Source organism: Rhipicephalus microplus, chromosome 4, assembly GCF_043290135.1.
Source record: "Rhipicephalus microplus isolate Deutch F79 chromosome 4, USDA_Rmic, whole genome shotgun sequence".
In the NCBI taxonomy this organism is placed as follows: domain Eukaryota; kingdom Metazoa; phylum Arthropoda; class Arachnida; order Ixodida; family Ixodidae; genus Rhipicephalus; species Rhipicephalus microplus.
The window spans coordinates 147,636,560-147,649,826 of record NC_134703.1 but is presented as its reverse complement, the minus strand read 5'-3'; the positions used below and the strand labels follow the sequence as shown (position 1 = coordinate 147,649,826).

Genomic DNA, 13,267 nt, shown 5'->3' with positions numbered 1-13,267 from the left:
CTTCACATTAAATACTCATACATTTACAAAACAAAACATAACAGTGAATAAAAATAGAGAACCTTTATTAACATCACTGTAAATATAAGTACCAAACAATTCATCTTCATCACTAAACACTGCATGGTCAATGTGCAGATTTCACTTTAATACGCTATCTACGGATTGCCTAAGAGTTCTTATCACGTCCTTGGGGTCGTTGCTCTTTGTGATGGCTGTTCCCGATACAATCATGTTGGCACCAGCCTGAAACAGGATGAAAAATAATTAAAACAGGTCAAGTACCTCACAAATTCATATACATGAAAGCCATTTCGGGGACCCAGCATACCCCACTCCCTTAAAGGGACACCAAAATGAAACAATGAGTTGGTCTAGATTAATAAATTGTACTCTGAGAACTATGATGCCATTAATTTCATCATTACAGCTCTATTAGTAGAGAAGAAAATCAAGGTAAAAGTTTAATTTTAAACTGTGTGCCAAAAACTCCGGACATGAAGACACAGATATCAAATTGTATTTTTTGTATTTTGGTGACTGCTCAACTAAATTTATTGAAACTTAGTATGTTCAATATACGTCCCCCTCATAGGACCATGTAGTTTGTTTTACTGATTAAAAATTACATAGAAATTAGTAGATGCTGTAGACACGCAAAAAGAAAATGTAAACGGCGAAACATGTTTTTTCGTGCGTTTTCTCGCTAATCAATCGTCTTCTCTAGGTAAGTACTATAGTGATGATAGAATTGGTAAGAGTAATTTTCTCTGATGAGAAAAATCGTTTCTCTCTTCAATGCTCCTTTAACCATGTGTCGTGCAACAACTATTAGGTGCGAAGACGTGACAGCCTAACTGCACTTTATGCATACGTCACAGATAACACAAAATTGCCCACCAGCAATGATGAAAAACAATGGCATGACATGATGAACATGTGCAGACAGCGATGAAAAATCAAATTAATAGTCACAATGCATACATACCTCAGCGCATTGGTGAATTGTGTTTGGCCCCACTCCACCGTCCACTTCTATGTCCAATTCCTTAAACTTGGAGCGCAAAAGCTTCACCTGTGGAAATAAATTGCAAAATAGACTTTAACAACAGGTTGACAAATATGTTATTATGCTTCTTGTGCAAGAGACAAACTCCCCAGTATGCACTTACAAAAATGATGCAGAGAGAATTCAGTATATCCTTAAAGAGCCCTGAGAGTGAAGATTTTGTTTGTCACTTTTTTACTGAACTTTATAGCATTGTGTCAAGTGAAACTGTATCCTGAATGCTCTAATTTATTGTGTATTTAATGCCAGCATCATTAATTGTAACCAATTTTGCATCACTAAGAAATGCCCGACTAAAAACTATAAAGATTTAGCGCTCCCCAGCAGGGGAGTACCTAAGACATAGTGCACTCAAGCTTTAGTGTCAGTGCAGTTTTCAAACCAGGGCCCCATGTGCGTTGAAGAATGGAACAGTGTGGGTGCTTCAGTATTTTGAAGCGAGCCTCGCCGCACTGGCCTAGTGGCTAAAGTACTCAGCTGCTGACCACGTGTCGCAGGATCGAATCTCAGCTGCAACGGCAGCATTTTCAATGTAAGCGAAAATGCTGTTGGCCTGTATGCTCAGACTTGTGTGCATGTTAAAGAACACCAGGTGGTCTGAATTTCCGGAGCCCTCCACTACAGCATCTCTCATAATCATATGGTGTTTCTGGGACGTGAAACTTCACATATTTATCAGTATTTTAAAGGAATACAGAACAAAACACTTGTCGCAAAGATTTTTCAGCCAAATTGAAAGATTTGGAGCTGGAATCCATAGACACATCCTTCATTTCAGGCAGAAAATAGAGAAATATAATGAACATAATGAGTTTTTCACAAATCTCTGCGTCTAACGGTCGCACCATAAACTAAAACAGTGGTTCTCAAATAAGGGTCCGCGAAGCCATTTCTATGATCCGCAAAACCCTCACCCACATTTTTCTTAAAGTGTGACTGTGCCAAGTATTGATGAACTGGCCAAAATGAAGTGATGTGGCGTGTTTGTTTGATGTTTTTCGTAGCAATAAAAAGCACCTGTTCCACACTCCAGTTGTGTTATTTACCTACATACACCCCCCTTTCTCCCCTTCGCTGCAAGGGTCCCCCATCACTTCCAACAGTCCACAAGGGGTGCCTGACACATCCATTGCTGAGAACCACTGAGCCAAAGGAAGCGAAGTTACACTCGCTGGAAACAAGCATCCGAACAATGCCAGCCGTCGCCCACGCCTACCAACCCGCTCAGCTTGCACTACAGTTCCCAGAACCATCATGGCAGCGAACAATGCTTTCGGCCGGGGTCAGCGCATTTGTGCAACGGGGAGAGCGGAATGACGGCAGAGGCGAAGAAAAGGAAGAAGAGCATCAAGTGGTCCCGGCATGCGCCCGGGAGAATGTGACGTCACTGCTAGCATGCAACGGCCTCGTGCTAACAATCTCAAAAATACAGCCAACTGTTCAAGAATATATGAAATAAACCTTGTTTATCGAAACAGTGGTGTATTTGGAGTAGAGTTCTGATGTTTTCATCAGTTTTTCCAATTTTTGTTCAATTCCTTTAAAGCTGTTAAGCACAAGTCTCCTCTGGAAACATAAGAAGCATGCTTGGCCTTGTAGCCACAACCACTTCGCCTCGAGAGCAGCCCAACAACAAAACGAGACGGACAAAGAACAATGGCCCTTTCTGGGTGCCAGCTGTGGGCCCCACATATCTTGGTGACATCGACAATACTCGTTTTACTTGTGGAATGTCACAAGGGGTCTTGATCTACGCCATGCCAGTGTCAATGTTGCGAGGTGCGGTCAACTCAGATGAGCACTCACGCTTACTTTAAAACCAAACTAAAATAACTCAAACGTAACATCTGCCACTAATTATCGGTAAGTTCCAACGTATACAGGACAACCAAACAACGCAATCATCTTGACATTTCACAATTATGGTGTAAGGTGTCTTTTAAGAGCAAGTAAAGTCTAGTGCTAAAGTAATGAGTTGTGTGTAAAAAAACAGCACTATTTACTGCTTAAGGCACTAGTGCTTGAATTACAGCAAAACAGAGATTACCAAAGCAGAACCGCGACACCCCTTTTGACATCACGTTTGAAATGAAGTCGCAAAACAATCCCTGCATTACTAACCATAGTTAATCAGATGTCATGTGCACTAAATGTTATTAATGTTTTCCTCCCCTTATTTTTTGTATAAGACTCAGTTGTCAGGCATTCGAACATTTAATAGCGTAATTATGTGCTTCTAGCAGCCACTGCCATCTTATTCAGGCACCGTTTATATATGATGCACTCACATATGCCTTGTGCTGCAAAGTTAGAAAAATTCACGGACAATCTCCTTTGGCAGTTGTTTAGGTTTTGCGTAAGCACTGCATATTTTTGCATGTAATGGCCATCCACGGAACGCCATTTTCGGGCAGCATCAGCATAGGATCTTTCACCTCTCTGGCACCGGTGTATGTGCCATGGGACACAAGGCTTGAGAAGGACACAAGACTCGCCCACCTCTCTATCTAACTGCAAAAGTTTTGCAGAGCTTCAACTCTCTTTTTGTATACAATCCTGTTTGTCAGCTTAACCTCTTGTCCTGTAGAGGGCTCTTATTGCACTTTTACAAAGCTAAACACAGCCTTCAAAGGGAGTGTTATCCTTGCTACATATTTAATTGCTATGCACAGCGAATATGCCGCATTCATGTAGGTCGCATATGTTCATACTTCGCAGGAATGGATGACATCAACCTTCGGAGCATGAGTACCTGTATTCAAACCAGTACTGGCCGTAAAGCACTAAATGTAACATGCTTATGTAATTTACTAACGTACCCATTACTGTTTCGCAGCAATAGTGGGTAACGTACTTATATTAGGATTTTTTGTCAATGTGAGGTGTCTTGTTACTCATTACTTTTTTATAGATTATATTGGGAACCCTACACAAATCTTCATCTCATAGTGCCCACAATCCCAGAACCTATCCATATGCAGCAACAGTGGACTGCTATCGGTCTTCTAGGTGCTGACGGCAAGAGTATCATCTAATGCGCCCATCAAGTGCCTATTCATCGAGCTGCGGGTGCATTCACTAAGAAGCAAGGCACGCTGTCCGACAAAAGCTCAGAAATAAAGCTGGTGCTTGAATTGTACAAGTTGTAGTTGTCAGCAAGTTGTCCCTTATAATACTAGAATGCTGTTTATCAGTCCTCTTTTGCAAAATGAAATTTGCTTCGACCTACTTCTCACTGCAAATATACATTTCTGGTTGTTGAATTCCTGAGCAAGCAAGGCTGGGCATAAATGCTTTTGCGTAAACACTTGCGATTTTCATGGAAAATATGCATATGGGTTAAAGAGGCAAAAACTGTTTGGGCTGCAAATATTTCTTTTAAGACCATGCAATTAAAGAATTTCTTTATTCCTACAAGGTCTGCACATATGTTGCGTACGTTAGCAGATGCACGCTATCAGAATTAAAGTAAAGTTATTGCGATATCAGTGATGCTTTCTTTCCATAAAGCCTTGATGATGAAATCTCATTCTCTGTTTACTGAAACTTTGAGAAATGGCTTTACCATATACATTGAAGTTATAAGCCATCACATGCAACTCTTCGGTAAAGCTTAGGCCGCTACAATATTGCTGAATGTCGGAAAACTTGTGTAAAGTTTTCAAGCAATATCAGTAATTTGCCTAAAATACGGTAGTTGTTTCTATTAAGGGTTTTATGTGAAATATAAATATGAGGTTTATTAAATTGTTATTCTGGTTCCTGCAGCAAGGGTGCACAGATTCAAATTTCTGGCTTTGAACGAGTAGGGTGCATCACTTTTTTTGGTAATGAAAACGCATTGCCTTGTTTTAGGCAGCGAAGGGCACTGAAGCATTACTTTTTTGTCAACACAACAAGTAACATATCTAGTTTTTTTTTTTTTTTTTCAGTAAGGCATACTACACTGGTTCAAACCCAGGCATCGGAGAGAAAACATTTATTTTATTTTCAACTCATTTCATAAAACTGGCATACCTGCCAAGTTCAAGGATTCTGAATCCGGAAGATTTTCGCAACAGAGGTAGGTGGGGGGGGGATGCACTGGATTATTGTTTCTATTTTTTTTTGCACCAAAAGAAAGAAAAAAAAGACATCCCGCAAAAACAAGAGGGAGGCGGCAGGTCCCAATTACAAGTGCCAACAGCGGCGTTGTGGTCCCATAATGAATGGAATGAATATAATGGCTTGGAGTGGCCGAACACATGAAGTAGGTTTCCCACTATGATCTCAACAAGCAGCGCAAATACCCCCGAAACTTTGTGTCATCAAATCAACAAGCAAAAATTTTATTTCTGTCGAAACAACTCATGCATGTCTTCCTGGGGCACGCATGAATAGATGGGACGGCGCATCTGGCTGCTACGAAAGAGCGTGTCAAAGCTTTGGCTTTGCTCGCTACTAGATTCTTTGGACAGGAACACCAAAAGGCTTCGAGCCTTTTTTTTTTTTTCGTGTCTTTACTGCCTTTAATCTACCGCTGCATTAGTCACGTGTCCTCAGAGTTCGTAGATCACTATCGCGACACCGCGACCGTGGTTTTATGCGCAGCGGTTGCGGCAAACTGTATCCATTTTCAATCCGCATGCAGTGGCTGTGCAGGTGCCTTCAAAATGAAGTCATTTTATGCTTTCTATGATCGCATCTGGCACAATCTTTTCCACAGTTTGCGGAGAGCAGCGTTGCTTTGACTGGTCGAGCATTGGACGCGCGCACACTTTCGGAGTACTGTCAGTGTCGTCTCCATACATGATTGTGCCAAGCACGACCGTGGTTTCGTCCACAGCGGCTGTGGCAACAACCACATGCACTGTAAAATACAATGCGTGCGCTGGTCGCACGCATACTTCTGAAGCTTCAAGCATGCTGCTCTCAATGGGCCTTCATTCCCTAGTTTTTGACACTACGGTTCATATTACATGCCACGATTCAGAAAAGCTTTCGGAACATTCAAATTATGACCCAGTAGACAGAGTGAAATTTCGCTGGAGAATTTCATAAATTCGTATCAGCTGCAGTTTCGCATCAGAGACTACTGTTAGTTTAGATGAACGCCTCCTAAATTCGTTTATATTAAAATGCGGTGGGTTTGCAAAAAGCCTGGAGCGGACTGACCTGCATTTTTGTCAATGCGGCCAGATCACACAAAAAAAACATTAATTTCCACGAGATTTTCATGACAACCGTACAAACGGAAGAAACAGTCGAAATCCAGGAGTCTCCCGGACAATCCGGGAGACTTGGCAGGTATGCAGCAGTGATCGTCTTATGTGATACACAGATGGACAGAAAGCTCGCTTGTTGAGTGCGCATAAAGAATGCTTACGCATTTTAAAAAATGGAAGAAAGATTCAAATTTCAGGAGCCCTTTCCGTACTGGGAAAATGAGGGCAAGCAAAGCTTGGCATGTGTGTGCCTAATAGCTTTCTACTAGTTTTATTTATATTGTTCTATTGCATGGCACACTGTTCTAACTAACACAATGTTCCATTCTAACTTTTCCCTTTCTCTATGCTGGGAATTCGACTTTCATTTACATGCCTAGCAACGCAACACTTCAGTTGCTACTGACAACTATGACTGTCATGCATTAATATCCAGGCAACAATGATATAATAGGGTACAAGAAAAAATGTGCAGCCAACCACTAACATTAGCGATGAGCTAACACTAAAAACAACCAGTAAAGTTAGCCCTGTGCAGAGTTGTCATAATGCGAAACCAGATGCCAGTATCAGCAAAACTGGGGCAGTATAAAGGAACACGCAATCTGGTGTTGTGGGGCTGCTATCACACTCTGTAAAGTCAGGTGTGCCTCGTGCCACACACGTCTTGCGAATAGGCTACATTCGGGGTTAACAGCCGCTGGGTGGTAAGTGTCGCAGTGCTCGCGAGAGCTCACCATCGTAATCATCATCATCATGGGTAGCGCTGGCAATGACGCCTGGTGGCGAGGCCGGGTGGCGACACATGAGACATGAGAGGCTTGTTTTTGGCATGTAGCGGCTGGCGTAAGCAATCATCTCCCGCAGCAGGTCCATGGGAAGAGCGCCGCGGGTTGTTTCTTCTGGGCCCTTCGGGGCGATTTGAGCGGAGGCGCTACTGCTTTCGTGCTAATTTGTGTTTCTTGCTATGTTGTTTGAGTGCATTAGAATATTGTATGAGGTTTTTTTAGCGTGTTGATCACTAGTAATGTATTTTGATTCGTCTGACAATATCATCGATGTAAAAGTGTTTCTATAAATGTTTTGTTCGGTTTGACTCGACCTCACCTGCTGTCTCCGTTCACTCCGAGAGCATGGTGCCTCATTTCAAGACTCCCCAATGTAAGGGAAAGTATAAAAGCTTGAATATAATGAAGCATCTTAAAAAGCTTAGATACAGTAAAAGCGATGTATCACATGTAATGAAGTATTTGGAAAGTCCTCGATTAAGTTTTCGACAGTGACAAAAGAGAGATTTATTATGTATTTCCAAATGAGCAAGACCTGAGTTTAACACCTACACAGTTTTTTATAAATGGACAGTTCAAACTGGCAAAGCTTTGTTTGTGTTGTTTCTGTTTAGCATCGCCGTAACTAGAGTGTGCTTAGAGTGAGCACAAAATAACCAAGCCATGTGGAAATGCCATCAGCTTGTGCTCAGTCAACCTTACAGATCATTCTTTATTTCTCTTTTGGTTGTTGATCTGTAACACTCTGTGCCAGAGGCATTGCAGTGAGGGGACGGAGTTGTAGAGTGTATATGCAACACTCGCAAAAACTGTGAGTACAAGCACAACACAGTTTGCAACAGTTGGTGCGTAATAAGCGTGTGATCCAGTCTCAAGAATTTTAGGAGGACACACCTAGAAAGCTCATTTACAATTTGCTTTTTGATATGCGAGTAGCAGTGTAAGACAGTGAACCACGAAAGGAGCAAACAAAGCACTCACCAGTGCTTTAAAAACACGATAACCGTGATATAAAATGTCTTGGTTTAGAAATCATATTGCACCCAATGAAGTGTGGCAGCTTGGGCTAGTTGGTATGGCATGACGATAGTTATAGCGCGAGAACAAAACGACGACACAGAGACAAGAAGGACACGAAAGACACGATTCTTGTCTCTGTGTCGTCGTTTTGTTCTCGCGCTATAACTATCGTCGGCACCCAATGAACCACGTTTACACTCTATCACTGTTTAAAACACCGGACAAGTTAGTTAATTCACAACCAGTTTGTAAAAACAAAATTTTCAGTGTTCAATTTGCATGCAAACTTTGCACAGTGATCCTCTGCTTTCTAACATGAACACCGCACATACAGTGTTCCCACTATGCAGTTTTAGGCAGCATCCTCTACAAGCATACGTGACTTGGCAGAGTGAACTGTAAACAATTATCTAAAGCTATCTCTTTTCCAAGACAGTGTTATCTGCTAAGGCATTTTATCTAGCTCTCAAGGCTAATCGAAGATTACCCGAGAATTTTGTTGGGACATTTCCGAAAACACTCTTCTCGTTATATTAGCCATGTGAGACGGTAGTAACATACCCCAACATAACATCTAGACGATAATAGCAACCATTTCAGCTGAAATTAGCACGATGTTTTCACCAAGAGTAATATTCTGAAATGATTTGGTTTACAAATGGAGAGTTCACTGCTGACAACACGTGATTGGGTGATCCCGCTGCCAGGGAGGCATGGTGATGGCACCCCCACAAGAAACCTCTTCGGAAATCGAATCGCTACAGAGTATGGCGGCTGCTGTGTGCGTATCATAAGTGTCTATTACTTTCATGCAATACACAGTGTAGCAGCTAACTAGCAGAACACATCTCTAAAAATCAAATAAGAACGGTCAGCGAGAGTATTCAAAGCCTAAATTTTCATGTAGGAGATAAAAACTACTGTTCTTTGTGAGCAGTTCCCAGATTAAATAACCATAGTGCATTATACATAGAGACTTGATTATTCTATACCTTGGGCATCATATCTGCCATGAAACTTTGTCCACCGAATCCAGGCTCCACAGTCATGACGAGCACCATGTCAACGTGCTCCACCAAAGGTAGCACCACATCTACGGGTGTCTTTGGCTTGATGCCTACTCCTACCTGCAGAAGACAAACAACAGGTCCCCGGATGTAAAGATGAGTGCAAGCCGAAAGATAACGTGCTGCAGAGTGTAGCTTAAGCGATTAATTTTTTTGGTGATACCAGCTACGAGATAGTCAAAGCACAACTTTTCCCTTCAAGATGTTGTTTGTGTTGTCTTTCTCAATCAGCGTTTCTCTCATCCCTGTTCACATTCCCTGAACATAGGGCAAGAACGACGAAAGCACGACATAGAAGAAGGACCTTTAAAAGCAGACCCCAGCCAGCCCACGTGTGCATGCACAAGGCAGGGCCTCGCAAGAAGCAAATCTCCCCCCCCCCCGCAAACCCTTTATTTCTACTTTCGCAGGGCTGGGAGCTCTCCTATGCCAGCCAACACCCCTGAGTTGCAGTGGAACAATCTTTTTCGCACAGTGGTACTGGCACTGCTGGCACAGGTGAGCAATTTTCCATAGCAACCAGGCCCTAAAAAAATATTGCTGTTCACGGCTTCAAGAAAATGAAAGGAGAGCTATTTCTTCAGGCTTTTTACATGGCACATTTTGCTTGCTACACAAGCTGTGTTTGCAGTGTGGCGAGCAGGACTGAAGATGGTGTTTTGGGTCTCTGAACTACAGATGTCACTGAGCAACACATGCAGGCTGTCATGCAATCATGGCACAGGTTTTCATCATGTTCTTGAATGAACGAGAAAAAGAACGTAGGGCCACGTCCACTTCGTCAGAAACTTCTACAAAATTTTCATAGGTGTCATTATGAGAAGCCTCAACAGTACTCGCTGGCAGACAATTGAAGTGAAAGTTCAAAGTTTGTGCCAATCCATTACAGAGAGATGATTAGAAGTGCCAAGAGCAATGGGTCAACAAGATGGCTGAACTTCTGGCTATAAAAACAAGGTGCCAGGACCTCTCCTCCAAGACATAAGCCTAGGATCCCAATTCGTGTCTGTCCAATTACTTCATAACCAGCCTTTAGATACAAGTGCATGCGCCTGGTTAGCAGATACGACACAAGTCAGGCACAAGATTTTTAAGCATACCGTGAGCAGTGAGTGCATAATTTTGAAGATCCTGCTAAGAAGCTGCACATTCTGTGCTTTTGTCTTTCTGTGAGGAGTAATGGTGACATTTATTTTTCTCAGTTTCATTACCAGATGTCTACTCTTGTAAGCATATTTTTGCACTGTAACTTCTCGTATTTCAAAAGCAGTGTGCAACATAGAGGCTGCTTGCTCTATACCTACACCACCTGAAACTAGGCATATTACATCACCCAAAATAACACTGTTGTTGATCGACCAGTTATGCATGCATTATATTTCTTTCCATCATTAACTGCAGATTTCTTATCTAAAATTCCAGGTTACTGTCCCAGATACATGTTGCTACAAATAAAATGCAACATGCAAAATTTTTATTACAAATACAGTTACCTAATGAGATGGTAGTCATGACTTAATTGCAAGGCAATCCCTGCTCAATGGGCATTGAAACCGCTTTTTAGTGTTCTGTGGATCGTGTAGCATGATAAGCCCTTAACTGCAACAAAAAAACTAACCTTCATGCCGGCTTCCCGGATCTTGCGCACAAGTTCAAGGGGTTCTGTCGTTGCTTCGATGTGGAATGTATATTGATCGGCACCTGCGTCTGCCATCGGCGACACCCACTGCAAAAGAAAACAATAAAATATCTATGGCACAGTAAAACGTCCTTTTGATAAGTAGCTATAATATAAAAGTGGTGCTCCAGCTGTACAAGGCACGGTATTAATCTGGGCACCTAGTTATAAACCTTGTTTATGAACCTGCTATGCAGCTTGTTTATGAACGGTAAGAGTGCATTGAATACAAAAACACACAGCATGTGTGTACCTTTGTTGTATGTTTTGTCTTCACTGCACTCATACAGTTAATGAAATAAAGAGAAAAATGAATGCAAAATGCACGACATGTGTATATTTATGTTTCACTAATGTCACCTGAGGCGAAATGATGTCCAAAAAGTGGCGGAATTATGGGGGTCTTGACACTCCTTGTGACACACCTTGCAAGACCTTACCCCATTCCTGATATTTACAAAATTGCCCAGAATATTCCGCACTGAAAAATTTATTTAATGTCCATTTATTTCGTAGTGTGAGAGTATTGAAGTTGCAACTGCCATTCGACCGGCTTCCGAGATGGGTTCAAATTACCCATCTCGTTTACTTATGTCAAAACACGGGTAATACAAAATAAAACCTTTACTAAGAAAGGTCTGCCATATACAAGGTGTGTGTGTCCACTATGCCTAAACCATAGAGTTTCATATTATGAAACTCCGTGGTTCAAACAGTTACGTTAGTTAATGCATTCGAAAGAACTACGAGACGTAAAGCAGGCCCACATTAGCCAAATACACTAATCTATTGCTGAAGCAGCAGTGTACAGTTTTGCGTCAGACAATTCTTATCTGCGGGGAAATATATGGAACGATAAACGAACGGGAGTGTCTAAACCTCTCACATTCTCCGGTGCTTGCACCATCATGTGCATGTCGAAGAAAGTCTTGGGCAGTTTGCTCTTGAGGCACTTGACGACGGGATGTCCGAAAGTAAGGTTCGGCACGAAATGTCCGTCCATCACGTCCAGATGGAGATAGTCCGCTCCGCTGTCCAATAGTTTCTGAGATTCCTCGTATATATTCGACAAGTCGGCGTTGAGAATGGAGGGGCCGATCTTGCACTTTAAGCTCGAGGAAGTCATCTTGCTGGCTAATTGGGTGCCGACGCGGATGCCGCTCATGCGAAATAAAAGTTCACACAGCGCAAGAAAGCGAGCGCTCGGGAAAAAATAACGACCTCGGGACGACCGCTGAAGCCACTCCTAATCTGTATTCTTCTTATTTTATCACGAGGACGCTAAAACACACACTTCGTGCGGCCGCTAATCAATCACACGCGAGAGTCAGCCGAGAGCCGGCTTCCTTGCAATGCACATTTTGCGCTTGTGGTCAAGCCGGAAGCGGAAAAGACCAACTACGAGAAGAAAACGCGGTTTTGATTTTCTTTTAAATTTAATCAATTCATAATTACAATAATTGACCGACGTATGCATGCTAGATACGACTACTTGCAAGTGCAGTCGCTTAAAAAAGTATCCTGCTTGAGAGGCGCGTTTTTCGATTTCATCGAACGATTTCGCTACAAAGGACACAGGCCGTTACACGACGCTTTCAATGATGAAGTAGAATGAACTTTATTTAGTCCTGGAGAACTCCGATCAGACACCTTCCGAACGTGTGTCCGCAGCAGTTGCTGGCCGCGCCGAAACTGGAAGACCATTGCCCTTCGCCCGTTCGCAGGCCTCCTAGACTGCCGAGGGCTGGACCGAGAGCTTAGAGCTTTTGAATGCCAATGCATTTCTTAGTCGGGCGATTTCTTTGTTCTATGGTCGAGCTATGTCAGGCATCTGGTGTTGTCCACGCCACCGCTCTCACTCCCTCTCTCATAGCAACAGCTGCGGGCACGAGGGCTTATCCTCGCCCCTAGCAACCGGAGCTTGAGGTGCGAGAAGGTGTTGGAAAGGGTACAGGTGGTGGTTGTGATTAGAGGAAAGAAAAGACGCCTAATTTCTGCAACCCGTTAGGGAGCACGGCACTTCCTGGACTGCCGAGAGCTGGACCGAGAGCTTAGAGCTTTTAAATGCGAATGCATTTCTTAGTTGGGCAATTTCTTTGTTCTATGGTCGGGCTATGTCAGACATCCGGTGTTGTCCGCACCGCCGCTCTCACCCCGGCCCTCTCCCATAGCAACAGCTGCGGGTGCGAGCGCTTATCCTCGCCCCTAGCAATCGGAGCTCGTGGTGCGAGAGAGTGTTGGAAAGGGTGGGTGCAGTGCTTCGCCGCTCCTTCTGTCGCTGTTCGCTTTCCCTCCTCCCCGCGCCCCACTTTCCCGTTCGCTCGCGCCTCTCGATCGTTTGCTGGCTGGGCGCATCTCAAGAACATCCGGAAATGTGTGCTCGAGACGCCACTGTGAAACGCCAATGCCGAGCCGAGAACGCTGTTTGTTTGGTTCACTTC

The 13,267-nt window shown here is 43.1% G+C and overlaps 1 protein-coding gene across 1 annotated transcript; it reads right to left on the bottom strand.

Annotated features, from left to right (window-relative positions):
- Window positions 1-48: 48 nt before the first annotated feature.
- Rpe (ribulose-phosphate 3-epimerase) lies at window positions 49-12,157 on the bottom strand. Its single transcript, XM_037423484.2, has 5 exons — window positions 11,713-12,157; window positions 10,767-10,874; window positions 9,074-9,208; window positions 989-1,075; window positions 49-246 (listed from the first exon to the last, which is right to left on the bottom strand). The coding sequence occupies exons 1-5, from the start codon at window positions 11,989-11,991 to the stop codon at window positions 142-144; spliced, it is 714 nt and encodes a 237-aa protein (XP_037279381.2). The 5' UTR covers window positions 11,992-12,157; the 3' UTR covers window positions 49-141.
- Between the last annotated feature and the right edge of the window lie 1,110 nt (window positions 12,158-13,267).

Excerpts from the sequence above, each read along its gene's own strand:
- Rpe (XM_037423484.2), bottom strand. The coding sequence starts at position 11,991 with ATGAGCGGCATCCGCGTCGGCACCCAATTAGCCAGCAAGATGACTTCC. Across the intron at positions 10,875-11,712 it reads TGGTGCAAGCACCGGAGAAT|TGGGTGTCGCCGATGGCAGA; the intron begins GTGAGAGGTTTA and ends TTTCTTTTGCAG. Across the intron at positions 1,076-9,073 it reads TGGCAGATATGATGCCCAAG|GTGAAGCTTTTGCGCTCCAA; the intron begins GTATAGAATAAT and ends TTATTTCCACAG.